This window comes from Toxotes jaculatrix, chromosome 19 (assembly GCF_017976425.1).
Source record: "Toxotes jaculatrix isolate fToxJac2 chromosome 19, fToxJac2.pri, whole genome shotgun sequence".
Lineage (NCBI taxonomy): Eukaryota > Metazoa > Chordata > Actinopteri > Toxotidae > Toxotes > Toxotes jaculatrix.
The window spans coordinates 15,030,081-15,050,269 of NC_054412.1; the positions used below are offsets into that span (position 1 = coordinate 15,030,081).

The following is a 20,189-nucleotide window of genomic DNA, read 5'->3' on the forward strand; positions in this document are numbered from 1 at the left end:
CTGAATATATCAGAGTTTCGTATGAGGTTTTAAATAAGGCACACACTAGGCAGTGCAAAACTACAGACGCATTCCAATTTGTACTGCTTCCAGTTCCTCGGCCAGGGCGTCACCAGAATAATCAACTGACGGGCACACAGGGGTGGGGTGGGGGTGGGATGGGGGTGGGAGGTGTGGTGGCGGGGGGTTGCAGCTCACACAAACTATTTAGGACGTGACAATCTGCTAAGACTGTGAATGACAGAGGTGGGCTGTGAGCGAATGTTTTCGGGGGGGGGGGGGGTGCTCTTTTTTTTTTTTTTTTTGTACGGCTAATCCTGGTCCTGCTGTACTAACCTCAGCGAGTTCTTTGTAAACTCTAGTTCTGGGTAAGTGTCCTTGACGATGGCTCTGATATTGAACTAATCAAGTAGCTAAAATGGCAGGAAAAAAAAAAACAATCAAACAAAAAACAACCCAACAACAACACATAATAGCCGCATAATAGTGTAGTAATAACTGGCCTTTGATGAAGTGTTGCACCCGAGGGCAAGATGGGCTCAGCAACGTAGTTCAGTGATTCAGAACATTACCCGCCCCCTTCTAGCGGCACTCTGCATTCACACTTCTGCTGGTGAGGATCTGAATGAATGTGAGTGAGTGTGTGTGTGTGTGTGTACGTGTGTGTTGTCAGGTTGCGATATGACATCACCCGATCTGTTGGTTTTGCTAGTCGTCCAAGTTAAGAAGTAATCCCAAGAGCAGCATGGATAAAAGTTAGGATAGCACCCGAGTAGCACCAGGGTTGCCCGTCACCGATGGTGTGTGTGTGCGTGTGTGACTGACACACCTCCAGGGGTTTGGTTGTGTAGAATGGGTCTGGATCTGGCCAGGTTCCTGAGACGATAGCACCATTGAATGTCTCTGTCCTCAACCCCGTCCTCGTTGTGCTCCCTCACAGCAGGAGGAGGGCGCTGGATTTTTCCGTAAGTGTGTGTTTTTTTGTTTTTTTTTTACTTTTTGTGTTGAGGGCCGGACTCAGAGGTTCCTTCGCTCTCTCTCACTCAGTTTGTGTTTGTCTTTGTGGTCCCAGGCTGTTCAGGATCTACCTGATAGGTATATTTTCTCCACCTCACAGGAATGTATCAAAATGCTGGATTCTCTCCTCCATCTCCTGCACCACAAACACAAGAGAGAAACACAAACACACACATAAGCACACATAAACATAGTCTCAAGCAACACAGCAAACTCAGATGTGTGTATAAAGGCATCTGTGAGCCACGTTTTCAATATTACTTGGAAATTTCCCACAGCAAACAACGGCTTTCACCATGATAAATGATGTAAAACGAAGCAAAGCTGTGCTGGAATGAGACAGGCAATTTTTCTCAGCATGAAAACAGCAGAGTTTGACACTGACTAAATCTGAACAGAGCCAGAGGAAGAGAGATGGATGTTAGCCTGCAATAGACCATGATTAATGCCTTGAAGATGTTATACTGTGTGTGTTCTCTCATCTGAATGGCTGAGTCGGTGCGACAGACGCTGCGACAAGATACCAATCAACATCTACAAGCAAAGTTAAAAAAACAAAAACATCAACTTCACCGGAGACAACGATTTTACACTTCTTAAAGAGGGGTAAACTTTTCCAGGGAGAGACAAGTCGTCCACCGCTGAAAACTTTGGCATCGCACACACCAACCTGGCAAACGCAGCGAGGATGACAGAGCGATTTGCATAATTATCAACTATTAGCAGATACAACAAAGGCCTTTTCATCTGAGAAATACAAAAATATTGATAAAGGCAATAATTAGAGTTGTACTTTCTTTAAGGTAAAAAAAAAACAAAAAAAAACTGTGTGATTACTACCAACTGATTTCCATACACAAGACGAGAAATTAGCAGAAACGGTTTTGTTTAAACCGAAACAATTAGGTGATTTATTGTTTAATCTGCCGACAGAAAATTAATCACAATTGATCAAGTGCAATTTTTAAATAAATGATTCACTTCTTCCTTTTCTGCTAGAATAAATGAGTATTTTGGGGACGTTTGGACTATTAGCTGGACAAATCAAGCAAACTGAACATGCCAGGTAAGACTCTGGGAAACTATTTTCAGATTTTTTTATGGACCAAGCTATTAATCGAGATGAAATGACAATCAGCTGAATAATTAGTTGTTACTTTAGTTACTTGTAGCTCTAAAGACCATATGAGAAGTGTATTTCTTGGGTTTTTCTATTCATTTTTTCTCTCTTTCAAATGTCAGCTCAGAAATACTCTTTTGGACTAATTGAAAACTTGGCCTGAATGCCATGTTCTTGCACATTTCTGATAGCTTGTGAATTCAGAGCCATTTTACAGCCAAATGCTCAACTGGTGCTAAAGTCTTCTGTTAAATGAGACAGAGTGCAGAGCGGCCAGTCGTTCATTAATAATCAGGATATAATGAAAACTATACCCAACATATCCTGCAGTTTATTCTTAATAGATTTAAAAAGGTCACGGGGCTGATGTTATGCTGTATGTGATTCTAACTTCCCTCCTAACTCCATTTATAACATCCATTAAGCACTTAGCACTTTATCATAACCCCGCAGCTATCAACGCCAGGTCACACAAGCTGTAAAACCCAATGAAGCTCTGAGAAGTGAAGCTAACGCGCAACTGAATAAAAAGTCACTAATTCAGAAAATTCCCTGAAAGCTTCATCTCATCAGGGGCGGAACATGTTTAGACACATCTATGCTTTTAACACCTTTCTGTTTGACGTGTAACACTGTACACCCACACACCAGCACGCAAATAAATAAGCTCTTTGCCACCTTGACTCTTTGCACCTCTGTGATCTTGACTCTATCTGCCTGAAGGCCTATCACCATGTCACCCTGAAAACACAGCAGACAATCTAACAAGCCTCCGTAGCCCCTACCCTCTGTCTCAGTGAGAAGAAGTCAGGCCTGTAGCAAGAAGCTCTTGCATAGCTGCATAACTCAATGAGTAAGATGCAGCAGAAATCACAGATGCAGGAGTTTTATTTCCCCTGCGGAGCCATCCGTGCTATGCATTCAAAGGAAAACCCAGCATCGGGTGCTCTACACTGTTAAGATCAATTCAATTTGTGATGTTCAACCCATTTGTGACAAAGGTATTACAAATTACACTGGAGTGCCCACCTTCTTTGAACCCATCTTATCTCCTTCCACATCAGTCACTGATTTCCTCCTTTTCCCAGATCAAATTTTCCGCAATCCCTGGTAGAACAGGCTGTTCTCTGTGCCATGTACGTGCAGATTAGGCAAGTAAGAAACAACAACAGTGTAAGTTGTTGTTGTTTTTTTTCTTCCAACAAAAGAAAAAGAGAGTCAGGAGACAACAATCTTGTGTACTGTGCCTGGATGAAGGTGTTGTTTCACAAGCTACTGACAACAGATTCACAGTGATGAAAGCCAAGGCTGCACTGCTCTGTTCTACAGAGGCTACTGTCAATGGGAAAAAAAAACTGCTTTCTCTGCCTGTTTCATGATACTTCTCTCTTTATATGACTGTTCAGCATTGGTACTAAGTGTCTAGAGAGAAGGTCTCAGAAGAAGCTGTAGCCTGACATCAGAGCCAGATCTTTACCATTAATATTTAAAGAGTAACATGCTGCAAATCTCTTCTTCCACGTGTCGAAGTCAGGTCATCTACATTTCACCGTCCTCCTGCAAGAATCACAGGATGCTGCCGAATAATTAAATGGACCTAGAAATCCAATGTGTTTTAGGGGTAATTTTGCAATCTACCCGTGATCTTGCATTGGGCAAACAATTATGCCAATTATTAGATGACCTGCAGGCCACAATCTTCAGCGGCAAACACACAAATAAGCAGAGAAATAACCAACTCTTATGATGTTCAGCTAACTCGGCCGAGGCATGCACAGCTCTGGTGCCACACAGATCCGAGTGAAAGGTCAAAGGCTCCAACAAAGTCTTTAATTGCAGCCCGAGACACTGGCAAAATGTAATACAAGGCCTAGGGCGATATGAATGCCAATTTGTAGATAGGAGCGTAGTTGGCGTGTTATTGTGTACAGAGCAAGGATAGTCCCTCTGGCCTTAACTGGAAGTAGGGTGCAGTCCACTCCATCTGCTGAAAGGTCAGCTCTTCTAGATGACTGAGACAAGCCATACCCAGAGGAGGACAGGGGGAGAGTAAAGGAGACAAATGTATGGACACGCTCCATTTCACTCAGCTCTCCAGCGTAGACACAAACACCACACGCTGCAACGGAGTGCAACATTAAGTGGAAATGGCCTCCGCTGCTCATATGTGTGTGTACGTGCACATGTTTATGTTTTTTTTTTTTCTTTTTTCTTTTTCATTCTCTAGGGAGTTACAAGGAGATGACCTGCTGCGGAGTCAAGATTTGTGTTGGAAATAGAGGCAAACAAAGCACGTGCCAAACGAGCTGACATTTCTGCTCTGGAAACACCAATTTAGGCTGGCAGTATGAGACGAACCCAGACGTGCGCCCTCCCCTCCTCCACCAGCCGGCTTGTCGACAGGCGGCACCACCTGGCTGACTGCTCCCTCCTTCCCTCCCTCCCTCTCTCTCTCTCTCTGCCGCTTCCTCTCTCTGACATCCTGACAGCCAGCTCTGGCTACCAGCACCAGGACACTGCCATTCCTGGCCCGCTGTCTGTGCTGACATCCTAAAGCAGCCGCAGACGACCAGATGGGATTCTGGGAAAATATACAGCAGCTTTCTCTGTATGGAACATTGTCAAAAGAGATTAGAAATTAAAAAATAGAAAAAAACTATATAGAGGGGCTTTTTGTTAACCTTTACTCACTGTATGCATGGAATATATTGTATTTTCCAAAGAGACTAGGATAAATGAAAAAACAGCCACCACACTAAAAGTGCTACAATGATACAATAGCTGTTATGCTACAGTAATTAGCAACTTCTATTTATTTTTCTGAAATTAATCAAATTCAAGCTAAATAAAAAAAAGTAGGGCATGCAAATACATAGTAGCTCCTGTTGTCATACATGCTGAATCAAATTTTAGATCATATTCAGATTCAGTTTCAACAGAACACACTGAAATTGTAATTTCTCCTTTTAAATAACAAATGCTTAAATGACAGATTTTAATGAAGCCTCAATGGAGCATTGTGTGGAATCTTAGTTTCTTTTATGAACTGTTTTGGATTCCAGCTCCTGGACTCACTTTATCTCTGCACGTCTCATTCACACGACTACTGAACACGATCTTTTACATCTGCTCACTTAATTAGAGTCCCAATTGTCCTCATTAGGACCTATTCTGGAGCAACAAGAACGCAAATACAAAAAAAAAGGGGAAAAAAAACTCAGTCCTTTCAAACATTAGCTTCTATTGATTTATAACATTACTGCCCAGTCCCACGTGCACGGTAGATCTATATCCTCCAATACCTACACCTAGCTGGTTTTTTTTTGTTTGTTTTTTTTTTGTGATGCCTGAGACTGACTCTATTCCCTGTTTCTGCCTGTCTCAGTGTGTGTAGACGTCTGTATCTAAGCTCCCAGAAGAGATATTTGTTTTAAAATAGTTCTTCTAAGATTTTATTTGCTCACATCCACTTTTCCACCATGCCCGAAATGTTATTACTTCAGTGAATGTTAGTAGATGTTTAAAACCCTCATGGTTAAAAAAACAAGTTACTTGGACTGACTTATTCTGCTTGCATGAGATTCAATCTACTGAATTCACCTCTTTTGTACTGCACGCAAACGATACCCTGCAACACGGGGCCTCATATTCATTTACAACTAAACTGGCTTTATTGACATGTTCTTTTAGAGGCTTAATCCTATACTCGCTGGTTAGCTAGAAACAAGGTGCTGGAGTAATCACATGGTGGTTACTCCACTTTTATTTATAGAGCACTTTTCTAAACCCATGTCATAAAGTGCTTTCCACAAGATGAGGCTGCAGCTAACAATTATTTTCACTATATATTTACGGCAAATCGTTTGATTTGTCCATGTAATAGTCACAACCCTGTTTTCCATCATAGAAGACTAAAAGAAAAACAAAAAAAGAACAACAGATAATATTATACTCTGACAGGCTGGAATCAGGTTGTTTTTACTATTTTTGCTTTAAAGAAATAAACTGAAACAATTAATCCATCATCAGAAATGAATTCTTTGTTGCTCCACTTGTCAGTTAATTAACTTTGAGCTGTAGTCTCACAGTAGACCACAATCTGACAAATTCCACAGTAGTATTTGATGTTATATATTATTTTAATATAATTTTACCGGCTCAGGAATTCTGTGAATACTTTTTGCCCACACTCGCTTTAACCGACTTGATTTCCTACTGACACGTGGTGAGACAGTTAAAGGTATTTTCGAAAGGCTAACCCAGAGCACGTCTGTCTCACTGACCTCCAGTAGCTGGGTCTTGTCGTACTCTCTGCGGTACTGGTAGATACACTGGCTGAGTAGAGAGTACAGTCTCTCCAGCTGCTCCACGCTGTAGCCCGCACTCTTCTTCACCACCATATCCAGTAGCGCCTGTGGGGAATGATACAAACAAATATATTACAAATGAAGTATTAAAGATTTATTTTCGTATAAAAACATCTCAAAGATACATACAGTAGTATACATGTGTATGGAGATGTAACAACGGGACACGCAGTGCTGAATAACTGGTCACACAAGCTAAGTGCTGGAGATGAAACATTTGGAGGTCAGCTGTATTCAAAAGCAATTAAGATCAGAGTGACAGCTAATTAAAGCTAATCATAATTAGAACCAAGTTTACATTTCACTGGTACTTTAATTAAAACATTCTGGACAGTCAAAGGCCCTTTTAATTGACCTGTTCCTCAGATTTTACCCGAGCTGAAGTCAGCGTGTACAGTATATGTGTGTCTATTTAAATACAGGGCTCATCAGAATGCATGAACCGAGACAGTAAAGGCACAATAATTAAAGTTACCGTCTCTGACACAAGGCAAACAGAGAAACCTCAGCGGAAATGAAACAATCTGTGTGAGTGTGTGTGTGTGAGAAAGGCAGTGGCCATGAGTTAAACACATAAAACCAAGGCAATGTCAAGATTAATAAGATGTGAGTGTTTGTCAGAGCGTCCCGTCAGCGAACATCTGAGAGATAATTACAGTGAGCAAAAGAAAAATTACAGAAGCAGAAAGGTTAGCATTGTATTAATCGCTGCACTCCATCTGACTATGATTTCTGTTTAAACGACAAAGCAGTTGTCTTGATTAAAGTCGCAGACTGAGGCTTCACATCAACAAAAACTTCAGTAAAAACTTAATCCCAAGACGGGCTTAACTCATGACAAGAAATTTGACTTTAAGAGCAGTGCTTCACTTTGTAAGGACGTCTTTACTTCGCAGCACAAACACCTCTGATGGAGTTACGCAAAAGAGAATTTCAAACACGAGCTGCCCTTGGGATCTGCTGTGACTGTTAGCGATTCAGCTGCACCCCCAAAGCTTTCAACATAAATATCATGAACAGGCTAAATCAGGTCTTGAAATGTGACAGTGTAAACATCATGAATATAATGCCATCGAGTCCACGGAGCCATGTTTAGGTTTTTTACTGTTATTGGCTTTACACTTGGTTTCTAAATATGTTTTAAGCAGCATTGGCTAAGGGTCTCAGAAAGTCTCAGAGGACAACTGTCAGGACAAACTTTGCTGACAGTAAAAGTACTTGGGGGACAGGGGAGATTATCAAGCCTTGTCAGAGGTCTCTATTCTTAAGAGTACTTTCTTGTTTTAGATATTTTTTTTTTTACATTCCAGAAACCCACTACAACCCTGTAAAAGGAACTCAGCCCCACACTGAGAACAGCAGCTGTAGAAGAGAAATGACTCCTGTTACAGGATCAGACACATCAGCTATTTAACTCCTAAAGCAACAAATGAGTTTTAAGGAGTGATGTTTTAATGTTTTGCATTTTGAGTAGAAGATTAACTTAACTTTAAAAACAGTGAATATCGGGAAGGAAGAAAAAACATTTCAAATCTCTCATGTACTCTGTCACTGAAAACAAGTTTCATTTTCTATTCTTTACCACCTTGACTTCCAACGGGTTCTTATCATTCTGCACTCAATAGCCTGGAAACATGACTTTGAGTAGATAATGCCTTTCAAATATTCACACTTCCTTCCATAACTTAATCTGACAGTTGCGGAGGATTCACCAGTAATATGCCATTGACATAAAAACCTCCACCTGCCCAATCTAATAACTCTCGGTCCCTTGACAAATAAAAGGTGCATACAGAAGCTAAGAACACTAAGGCTTTGTCTAATATTCAGAATTCATGCAAAGTGATAATGATCATCATGACTGCCTTCAAAAAGTACAGTCAGCTGCTCTGTGCTAAGCATATTTTATGGTTTCTTTTTGTGCTTTTTACACAGTGCAGCATTTTCCACAGATAGGCTCTACTCAGGCGTCCCGCCCAGGTAGATTAAAACCCGCCCAGATAGATAAAGTCCCTCGGTTTCAACTCAGGTAAATCTTACATTAGAACGCCTTATTTCACTCTTTTCAAAAACACCTACCTGAGTTTCGTGCGCTACGATAACAGAGAGGAGACTAGAGGCTTGTCTCTGTGCAAAGCTGCCTAGCTAGCATCTAAAGATAGGCCTGTGTGGATCGTGCAGAAATTGGTAAATTGCAGCCACAGGATATAACCTGGGTTACACTCTCCCCTTCTAAACTGCATGAGTCTCCGCATGCACATCGGTCACATGTCGCGCCACCCACCATCACAAGTAAATTCTCGACCTGTGGGGAACACTGCAGTAACTCTGATCTAAAATCAAAGGACTTTTCAGGTTTCATAGTTTCAACCCAGCCATGACAACTCATTAAAAAAGGACCAAACGGAGCAAATCACAGTGAGATGGCAATTTCAACAACACATGCATAAAAGCTTTAATTAGTATCATTACAACCCTTCTCACATGAGTGTAATAATGTGAAACTCTCTGTAAGACACTGCTCTAGCCTTCCTTTCATCCAGCTGCTACTGCATTACTTTCTATTTTTCATTGTTTTCCATCTCTTGCTTTAAGTGCATTTCACTATTTTATAGTGCACCTTCTCTCCTTTATAGTGCATCTTCTCACCTCCAGCCTATTTCAATGTTTTATAGAGCCTCTCCTCACCTCTTCCTCAACCCCATCTTTTCCAGACAACACTTTTCTGACTTTTTTCCCCCAATGCATGCGTCTTTTCAGTCCCTTCTTGTTCATGTCTTTCCTTGCCTCTTCCCTCTCTCTTCATCCCCTGAATTTATTCTCCTCTTACTGTTAGCTAGCTGATTGCAACCGTGTAGTTCCCAGCCTTTGTCAGCTTGATCAGGATGTCTGCGACAGTGTGGGGTAAATGGTGTGAGTGTGTCTTACACGGGCTCAGTGATTGAGTGAGCTCGGTGCACACAAAAGGGCAGTAATCCCATGCGTTAAAGACTGCTACTGACATGGACCATTTAACCTTACCCCCTCTAAACTCCCTGCTCCATCTTCCCCCTCCCCATCTTTACTCACATCTCTATCTACCCCATGTTTCTTAAGACCACAGATGGCATCTGGACTTACTTTAGTGCTTAAATTGTGCCTGGGAGAAAGGATTTGATCACAAAGGGAGCTTTGTTAACTTCCAGGATTTATTGTAACACTAATTAATATTGGATTTATGTTCACGTCCGATAGCATGTGCAGAATTCTGAGCAGACCATTACACAAAATCAAAATGCTATGCTAATGCAAAACAAAACACACACTAACTGAACTAAGTGGAATAAAATAGAGGTGATTCATGCGACTGGATTCAGACTAGAAACTGGGCACCAAGACACTTCATCACACAGAGCTGCAGTTCTGCTATTTAATCCCTGACCTATGAACCAGACGACATGCTGATTCGAGTCACACCATCAACCCAGCGCACCCACACGCTGATATTACTCATATTTCTCATGCCTTCCAGACCAGGTTAAGATCACTGTGAGACAATAAAACCACCACTTGGGTTGATACATTTTTCAGACTCATCAAGCTGCTCTTCAGATACCAGATTTTCAAATCTGGGCACTGTGCCTCTGCTTATTATTAAAGGGAGAGACACATCAGTCTGCATGGATTATGTGTGTTACAGAGCACATATGAATAAGTAAATAAGTGTCACCTGTGACATTTAACACAATCTGCAAGCTGTGCTAGTTGCCCTGTTAGCGCACACCCTCAATACAGTTGTACATCACTACAGGAATCTCAACTACCCCCACATCCCCACAGTTTAAAAAAAAAACAACAAAAAAACACCACCACCAAAAAAACTAATTTGCTATTAATCAATTACAAAATGTTGATGGCAATATAAGTTCATTCTGCGCTAATGAAATGTGCAAAAATGTTGCTGTGGTTAACTGAATTTACCATCATTTTGTGCTTTACGTTTGCTCAATACAAAGACTGTTCAAACCAACAGTATAGGCAGACTGGAGGGCAGTGTGGTATAGGAGTGGGTCTTTGTTTTTGATCCCTGAGGGATGGTTCACTAGCTACATGCATCTACGCATGTGTGTGTAAGTGAGCGTATTTGAAAAACCCTCCTCAGTACTGAGCGAGAGAAAAGAGTTAGCAGGCAGTGAGGGAAAAAAACAAGGATGTGAAGCCCAACGGTTGCTGTCACCAGGGATACTATTAAGCTCTCAATATCTGCCTCTAAGAGAACAATTCACCCCCTTCTTCCTGTTTTAACTTCGATTTTTTTTTTGTTTCCAATACTAGCAAAAGAATTATTTATAAATGATCTCCGGAAAATATCCAGTCATAGTGGCAAATAATGGGGCTTACAGGGCACTTGGCCACACAGGTAATCCAATATTAATAGTGCTGTAAGGGTCAGGGACAATCATGACAAATCGTATTACCATGGCCTTGGCACATTAAAATGAAATGGTCATCTTAAATATGCCATGGTTGGCTTTACTTCTAACATTAAAATAACTGGAACATGCACAGCGATTTACCAGCTGTGAATTCTCCTTATTTCAGTATAAAGGAGGAAAAGGTTTAGATTATCATGCGGTAAGGTCATTTGTATAAGAGCTATACTAAACTACATGATTTAATACATCAATAAACTTAATCCACTGATAACGTTTAAAATGGCATTACATGTTTACTTGTGACTTTAATGTGGCCTAATGTTTTTTATTTCCACGAAGATGTATGTACACTAACACCTCCATGTATCTCAGTATTTATGTCGAGCTCAGCGTAGATGTCATGAGGTTTAATCATCAGTGACTCAGAAATTCACACTTTGAAAATAAACTTTCCAGTGAAAGAGTAGATCCGCAACAGAGACCTGGTCAGAGCAAATAAATCAAGTAAAACAGTAAGTTTTATAAATTAATAACTAATAAATAGCAGTTACTATGTTCATTCTAGGACAATGATCAGTTAAGGAGCTGTGTTAAGTCAGTGGAGATTCAGGGTCAGTTTCCTGGACAGGTACAAACTAAACCAGGACAACGCCCTAATTTCAATTCACAAAGTTCAGAACAAAGATAAATATCAAGGCTGCATACAACATTCTTCAGAATTTAATATGGGGACCTAAACTTCTTCAAAATTCAGTGAGCAACGCTGTTGTTTCCTTGAATATAAAATTGTGTGAAGTGCACATTACAGGCTGCATTGGAAACACATTTCCCAGTTATAAAACTGTGGATCAAGGATTTATTTTCTCTGGCAAATGCAAAATGACTAAAACATCATGCATCTCTACTTTTTTGTTTGGTCTACATGTGAAACACGGTTTGTCAGTAGCAGATGCTTCAACTAAGTACAGACATCCACTTAAATTATCACTGTGAGCACAGACAGGGACAGAAACTGAGAGTCTGCTCACTAATTCATCTGCAGTGTTTGTGTTGACAAGACATCAGCCTGATATCTGCAGACAGCTGTTAGCTAGTGTTAGCTCCCCAGCAGGGACAGACTGAATAAAGCAGAATCCACACACTGTTCGCTCGACTTCCACAGGCTCGTAGCCAGAGATAATATCTCCTCGACAAACCCAAAGCAAGAGCTCAGATCAGTGTGCAGTCTTTTTTCAGTCTGTCCCTCTTGTAGATGCGACCTCTATATCAGCTACAAGATAGAGATCATCCTGAGTCACCACAGTAAGGTGTGTAAGTCTGCATATACCGTAACTGTTCACATCACAGTTTAGAAGACTGTCATGACTCAAGGTAGCTCCTACAGCCAGCTATTATCCACATTATTTACAATAACTTACAATAACTCTTTTGTGCACATTGTAATAATTTGATCTGAAGTAGACATGTCATGCAGCCCTAACTGAACCACTTGTAACAGGTAACCACTACATGTTCATAATATTTAGCGCAGATCGACATGTTTACTGTGAAAAGGTACAAAGATCGATCTTAGGCTTTTAAGCATCAATACTGGATCATTCAATTAAAAATTGCAATTAAAATAGTTTTTTTTTTTTTTCCAACCCTAGTCATGAATAAAATAGTTAATCCTGGTAAAATAAGTGGCTTTCCTAAACAAAATCTTAAATTTAGTTTATTCTTGACTATGAACTAGTGAGACTAGTGAAGATTCATGTCAACCAACTACTTGTAAACTGGCCTGAGGCAAGGCCTGAGGATATTAAATGCAGGGCCAGTCAAGTTATTTGTATGGCCCAGCATCACAAACAATATCTCACTGGGTTTTACAGGCTCCAACAAGAGTTTCAGACCAAGCCCAAGCTCCCTGAGCAGACACACAAAAAACCTTGGCTTTGAACTGGGAGATATGGTTGAAATCAATGTAATGATATTTACATGAATATTTTACAATTTCATCAATATGCATTGCAATATGACAGTACACCACACATACATGCACACCCTACAACTGGTTCCCATAAAGGAGTGTCTTTCTTTTTTAGCATTAACCTCATTGAGGAACATTTAACATAACATCTGATACATTTACCATTAGTAAATGCAACAAAGGCAGCCATGCCACATACTAGACAAACTACCTTATCCATCTTAACCATCCTGGTGTTATCCATCCATGTCAGACTATAGATGTAATTGTTCTACATGAATCCACAGCCCTGCCATCATGACATTAAGTAACTGTGTCAGCAAGGTGATTTTTTGTGGTTATAGCCTGGGCCAAATCAAGTCCAAACATTACAGAATAAAATGCGTCACTGTCAGAGTGTGCCACACACTGTCCTATTGGAAGGTAATTATTGTCACTCATCTCTCACTATTTGCCACCATTCTTATAAAGAAATTTATGGCTTGTCCAAGGTGATTTTTTTTTTTCTAGTTAAAATTAGGGCCATGGTTTTCCACCATTCAGTGGGGAAATGTGGAGCGATGAGTAAATTATCATAGAAATACCTTCAGAGAGTGTTTTCAGAGTATTTATCAGGGTGGCGTTAAGAGCAAGGTCAAGGTAAGAATAATGAGTGATAAATGTAAAAGTGATGACGCAAACTTTACTTTTCTTTGCTTCCATTTGACAGGAAGAAAGAAGTTTTAGTGAATAAAGATTCTATTGGAAAAGTATGGGTAAGTCTAAGAAAAAATAGGATGTTTGGTAAGTGGGCTACAGGAAAGAATTTTAATATTTTATAGATTCAAGACAGCAGAGATCCAATATCACCAGGTAATAAAGGAGGAGAAACCCATGCACTGACTTAACACAAATAACCCCAAACACACTTCCACACACCCCTGCAAAATTACCTGATACAGAGATGATGTTTTCAAAATAAATGCACTGAAGGTCAAAAATTTAATATAGGAAAAGGTTAGGATTAGGTCAAGGTTATGGAAAGGATTAGCTATTGACCAGCTATGGTTAAACTTAGGTAAACCTCAAGGGAAATAAAGGTTAATCAATGCAATGTCCTTTACATGTGTAGTGCTACCACTTTGTTTGTGTGTGTTGTGGAGCAAAGGGTGTTACAAAGTGAAAAGAGCTGACCAAGCACTAAGCATTCAGACTGTTTGTTATGCATTATGAGACTATGTCTTCAAAAATATACAAAAACAGCCTGGAAAAGAGGATCCATCTAAATAAGCTGCTGCTGTTGCTTAAAGCTACAGTAGATTTCCATCATCAAGGGATTTTGAGCAGTCAGGTGATGAGGCTTGTAATTCATTAACATGAGCCTCCTTTTAAATTCATTATCAAAACAACACAGTATAATTGGTAATTAATTGCAAAAGCAAGACACTAAAACGTCTTAATTCAAAGCACAGTTTCTTTTCTTTTTAAATTTTACCCTGATTCTCACCTACGATTGTAATGGCATGCAAATTTCCACCGGCCCAAATTCTCTGAGTGTGTTCACACTGCTAGATCAGTACTGCTGGCAACTATTATACTTGCCAAGGCTGACAAAAAGAGAAGCATTTAAACTTCATTTTCATATACTGTAATAATAAGTACAAAATCCCACACAACCTAAAGCTTTAGTTTATATAAGCCAGGGGTTTAGTGGGATGCATGAAGTGTGAGCACTGCAAAAGGGCATAATAAATCACCCTGAAGGCTTGCCCAAAAGGAAAGCTACTACAGAACACGAGGAAAACAGAAACTGGAAGGCTATGTTTATGTTGTGTGAGCTATTGACACTACTGGGCTTCACATGCATGGCCGAAAGGCACAGCTATGCAATCGCAATTACATGCAAATAGCTGCACTGTCAAAACCATCAGTGGGGATGAATAAAAATAAAAGAAGCACTTCAAACGCTATCTATTTTTATTGACAATCAAAGGCTGGTCCAGCACTACTATTAAGCTGTTCTCTTTTGAACAGACATGTGGCATGGCTACTTCGCCAAAGGGCCCCCGCTGTTATTAGTACTAAAAATGAAGGAAGATGACAAACTGAAATGAGGCCATTTCTGTTGACAGGCTTCTCTAAAACAGGAAATCCTGACATGCTGTAATAGCTAAGCACCAAGCCAAAAGACTCCATACTGTGCCAGAAACTAGAAACACTAGCTCTTTCTAGGCAGCTGCTAAAGAAAACAGCAGAGCAGGCGATAATCTGTGTGTTGGTAAAATGTAAGAAAAATTGCCAGGCCAGATTGAATTTCTTGTTACCAAATTCCCATTCGCAATCGTCAACACCACTTCTTCCAGTCCATCTGCGGACAAGTGTCTGATTATTGATGAAAGAGAACAGCTGAGAATAAGAAACATTTTGGAGCAATGAGAGAAACAAGCCTCAGGACCTATTTATTCATGCTGAGGAATTCATTTTGATCCAGGCAGCATCAAGCATCATTTCAGAGAAACTGGCAATAACAGAACTTGATTTTACTAAGTGAATCAGAGCAAGTAACTGTGCCATGGCTCTGAAAGGCGGGATGTGAATACTGAAATAATACCATCTCTGTCCTACAGGCTTTGAGTGTAGGGTCTGTGAACAAACTCATAACACTCTGATGGTATTTAATTCCAGAGAGATTCCAAAGCCTCTTCCATCAACTAAAAGTCAGAAATAATGAGGCCTCTACAATCAATGAATGTGACTGAAGGGAAAGGGAAGGAACAGTACACCACTCACTGCGGGTCCAAATTCACATCAGGCAGCGTGCCAGTCCCAGCTCTGCCAGCAAATATCTGCTTAAATGGTGACTCTCGTCCTGCACACCGGAAATTCAATTTGTTCCGTAAGCCGGGGATGAAAAAGCAATTATTCACAGTCCCCTCTTTTCACGATCTGTTTCTTTAAGATATCTCCCTTCTTCCCCTTACTAACAAATAAACCTCCAGATTAGTGCTGTGTGTGCCTGTTCATAGGGGCAGCCAGTTGAAGCACTAAGATCAGGCTAACTAAAAAGCACGTCAATCAATCTGAAAGACAGAGTCAGGTTCAGCAAGACAAGATCTGTACTTCGCCATCCCCATCATCCCCATGGGACATGGGTAAAAGCTACTAGATAATGGCTTGATAGCATGTCACTACGTAACATGGAGGACAGAAGTAAGCACATGTCAGAGGAACACTTCTTTTACACCAATTACACTACACAGAGTGCCCTAACACCAAGCCCCCCACCCCATCAGCAAGAAGTGCTGTCAGGGGAGCCCACTGAGCCGAGGCTCCAATTTACACTTGGGGTATTAGGTGGGACCCTAGCGTGACTGTGCAAAGTACCGCAGAGCTGCTTCACATGCTCTCTGTGACTTGAACACGTCCTGGAACAAGTTGGCAGATCTAGTGGGGCAGAGAGAAACTCATGTTTGAGTCATAACCTTATTTCCTTCAAATGTTGCAGGAACAACACCTGTTGACTGAGGGATATGAAAACGGCCTAGCACTGTAATTGGCTCCCTCCATGTCTGGATAGAAGGGATACAAAATGTTGATAGTTGAAAGATGAAATGGGGAGAGAGACAGTGGGATCATCATACAGTGAATGGAAAAGCAGGATAAACCTCAGAAGTTAAGAGTTAGCCATCTGAGAAGGGCAGTGTGACAGCATCAACCCCACACAGACCTATAGATCTGGGGGAAGCTTAAAGCTGGTCACCCATGATTGAGTTTCCCCATCCTCCATACCTTGAATCACTCACACACACACACACAAGAAAAAAAAACCTTTCAATGTATCTGCTGCTTTCTAATGCATGCCTCAGTCAAGGCTAGACTTCTAATTATCCAGATACTAGCTCTCTGTAGCCTTCACTATGTTCAGAAACTATAGAAAGCATGGAGGATAAAGGGATGGATTAATACCAAGTGCAGAAAGCTTCCGAGAAGAGAACCATACGTCTCACCACCTATTAAATGTACACAAAACAGTGGTTTCGCAACCCATAGGAAGCAGTAAGTGACTCATCCAGAATATAGAAATGAAAACAGCTGTTTCTTTTAAGAAGGTGAGGGAAAAAATACTGAAAAAGCCCTTCACCCACGCTGCCAACAACATTTAAACAAGCACTTGTATGAACTTAAATAAGACAAAAACAAAAGCATATTGGTAACATTTTTAGATTATAGCTCCGCTTTTTCATAATCACAGTCTAATTAGTCAGTTGCAAAATGTGACAGCTCACCACAGCTGGTTCTGCTGCCACAAATTAGTGTATATTTCAGTGTTCTCTAATCTACTTGTGGGATTTCAGGGCTCCTTTATTTTTTCTTAATATATACCCTTGTTTAATGGCCTTAGAACTTCATATATAACAAATCAAAAGCAAATATGTATTTAATAGCTTGGTACAGTATAACATGTGAGTGTTCTGCCTCCCACAATAGCTACATATTTCATTTTGATTAATTATTTAATTTGATTACTTTTTGGAATGTGCTGCAATGTTCTTCGAGGGCTGCAACACATCAATAAAAATTCCTAACCCTGAAAAAAAAACTGAATACATGAAGTGATCACAATCATGAGAAATGACCATGGACATTCTGTGTGACCATGTTTGTCTTCCTGTTGCCACATCGGTGCTTTGATACAGATCACAATACCTGTAAAATCTCTAATCCACAGTCAGTGCATAAAGCCAAATCAACCCAGCTGCTACATCTTCCGTGGTCTGAATTAAAACGATGACCGTGTAGAATCAAGCAAGATGGCGGTGGAGCACTGCCTGGGGTTTTAAAAAGGTAAAATCTGGGTGGGTTGTAAGAGGTTAAACTATGATTTGATGTGGCTACGGGGCTTTTCTTAACCAATCGTTTGAGTGACAGTGAATGTGGCCATCTTCAAAGCTTTGTAGCCAATTTCTGGACGAATTCTTAATAAACAATGATGACAGCTTCGACAAATTCAGTCATAATACAATAAACTGACAAGACTGCCGATAGATGAACAACAATCGTGCTGAAAATCTCTAGGTTTAAAACAAACAGCATTTGAACATAAACACATGAACATAAATTGGCATCTATCACACTGTGCACTCAAAAAATAAGAGTCACAGTTTTCAGATGTAAGGAATTCATTTTAAGCACAAACTTTCTGCTAAAGTACCGGCACTGAATAAAGGGTTTACTCTGAATAAATAAATAATCAATAACAACTTCGTATTCAAAACAAAAATTCTCACATTCCAGTAAATCGAGGCAGTGAGTAAACACTAGAAACAGAATTTAAAGTGCCTCCACACTAAGATCACCTAAACTACCAGATACAAATGTCTATAAAACAGACATTTTTATCCTTGTGGATTTTTGTCAAGTCTTTTTTGAAAAGTCTCCTGTCTCTGGGTGCTTACCACGTCTCTTGCAAAAAGTATTATTTTAACAGATTATCTTTTTATAGCTTTGAAGACACAGTGTACAATTCGGACAACTCATTATTCCTTTCACTTGTCATTTTAGGAAGAGCACAAGTGTTACTAATAACATTAATAATGGCTCTGCTGTATTCAAGCGGCCCACTAAGTCATGACAGTCTGACCCTAAAAACGGAAGCAGCTAAATGGAATTCAGCTGTCATTAATGTTACTTACATTCTGTTTTTTGTTAGTTTTCATGCAGTACTGAAAACACGCTGAACCGTGACCCAAAACCACAGGGCTAATCAAACCAGGAATTCAATGTACCCTTACACCGCTAATGGATAAAAAGTAATTTTACCGAAAGTTGCTGGTGGTCTACCACTACTGGAGGATGCAGAGGGACGGGTTGTGGCTCTTCCTCTGTCCTTTCAGCAGATCCCTTCAACTGCTCTGACGGGCTCCTCCTGTATTTCCTCACTTTGGAACCCCCTATGAAGATATGAACGGATTATTGGTGGAAGGAAGGTTGACAATGAGGGATATAAAGAATTAAAGCAGTGTGACTGCAAAAAAAAAAAAAAAAAAAAAAACCCCCAAAAAAAACCTTAAATGAATGGGAGAGCTACATTTCTGGAAAGCACATTTCTGGAGAGCTAAATAACTGGAAAGCACAAACTGGATATCTTTAAAAGAAAATAAATTCCAACTGCCATGGCTGCAAGATTAATGAAATACTAGGGTATGAGAAAGAAAATCTATTTGAAGCTACTACCTGCTACTGAGTGCACAATATTTCACACCTGGCCTCTTTCCTGTCCATTTATAACAGTGTTCAGGAAACATTTTGATGGAAACAAAAGGGCTGGCTCAGCTTGTAATGAGTAGAGGCGGAGTGGCTGAGTTGTGTGTTGTTTAAGGAGCCAGTTTGCTTGTTTTCTGTTGTGTGATTGTGCCATCGTCTGATGACTTCTCCATATTCTAATAGCACCATTACCTCAGCCTTTCAGCTAGCCTCTGCCAAACCACAGGCCCGTAATCAAACACATAAACTTATTGGCTTATCTTGACTGACTTGAACACTACACACCGGTATAAAGGGCATAATGGCTCATGGCAAAGAAACAAAATACACGGCAGAGTCAGAGATGGGGGGAAAGCCAGCCAACAGTATGAATCTTTTATAGACAAGAAAAAAAAGACATCTGAAGAAACATATCAGTAGATATGGAATTTCTACAAAGGTACACATAACTTTCAAGCCTCTGGAGTTTAAATTACATCATCTGCAAAGCCAGAGGATAGCAGTCTCATGTTCTGTGAAATTGTTGCATTATTCATGTCCTCTTCACTATTTTAAGAATATTATCTATTTATTATCTATTTATGAAAACAAAGTGTAAATTAGAAGAGCTGGATGGTTATAAAAAAAAAATTATCCTCATATTGAAGTTGTGGGAAAAGCACTGGCTGAATATTGTGAAAATGAACAGAACTTGCTTAATTGCATAGCTACTCTGTAAAATGAACAGATCAAACACATAGATGAAACTTTGCATCTTTCTCATCTTATTTAAAAACTTCCTTCAGATGCAGTTCAAACTCAGGGCATCCATTATAGGAAAAAAAAAAAAAAAAATCAATCTAGCCGACTGATAACTTGCCAAAATATTACAGCTATTTGTGGCCCAACTCTCACAGACAGCAAAATAGCACTTGAAATACACCATGCATCAGTCACTATTAGGTTACTTTTACTCATAGGTAAAAATGTTATTGTTAAATATATCTACCTTTTCAGGAAATGCTGACGGCATTAAAACATGTGAAATACGTACCAAACACAGAAGGAGAAAAAGCACT

At 40.0% G+C, this 20,189-nt stretch overlaps 1 protein-coding gene across 4 annotated transcripts in view; it reads right to left on the reverse strand.

The window, feature by feature from the left end:
* Positions 1–924: 924 nt before the first annotated feature.
* atad2b (ATPase family AAA domain containing 2B) overlaps positions 925–20,189 on the reverse strand; it is a 64,656-nt gene continuing 45,391 nt past the window's right edge. For all 4 annotated transcript variants that reach the window (XM_041064625.1, XM_041064622.1, XM_041064623.1 and 1 more), the window contains exons 26-28: positions 18,688–18,818; positions 6,421–6,549; positions 925–1,153 (exon numbers count right to left, since the gene is read on the reverse strand). In XM_041064625.1, the coding sequence (XP_040920559.1) occupies positions 1,112–1,153; positions 6,421–6,549; positions 18,688–18,818 (302 nt within the window). In that variant the 3' untranslated portion in view covers positions 925–1,111. The remainder of the gene's footprint in view (positions 1,154–6,420; positions 6,550–18,687; positions 18,819–20,189) is intronic.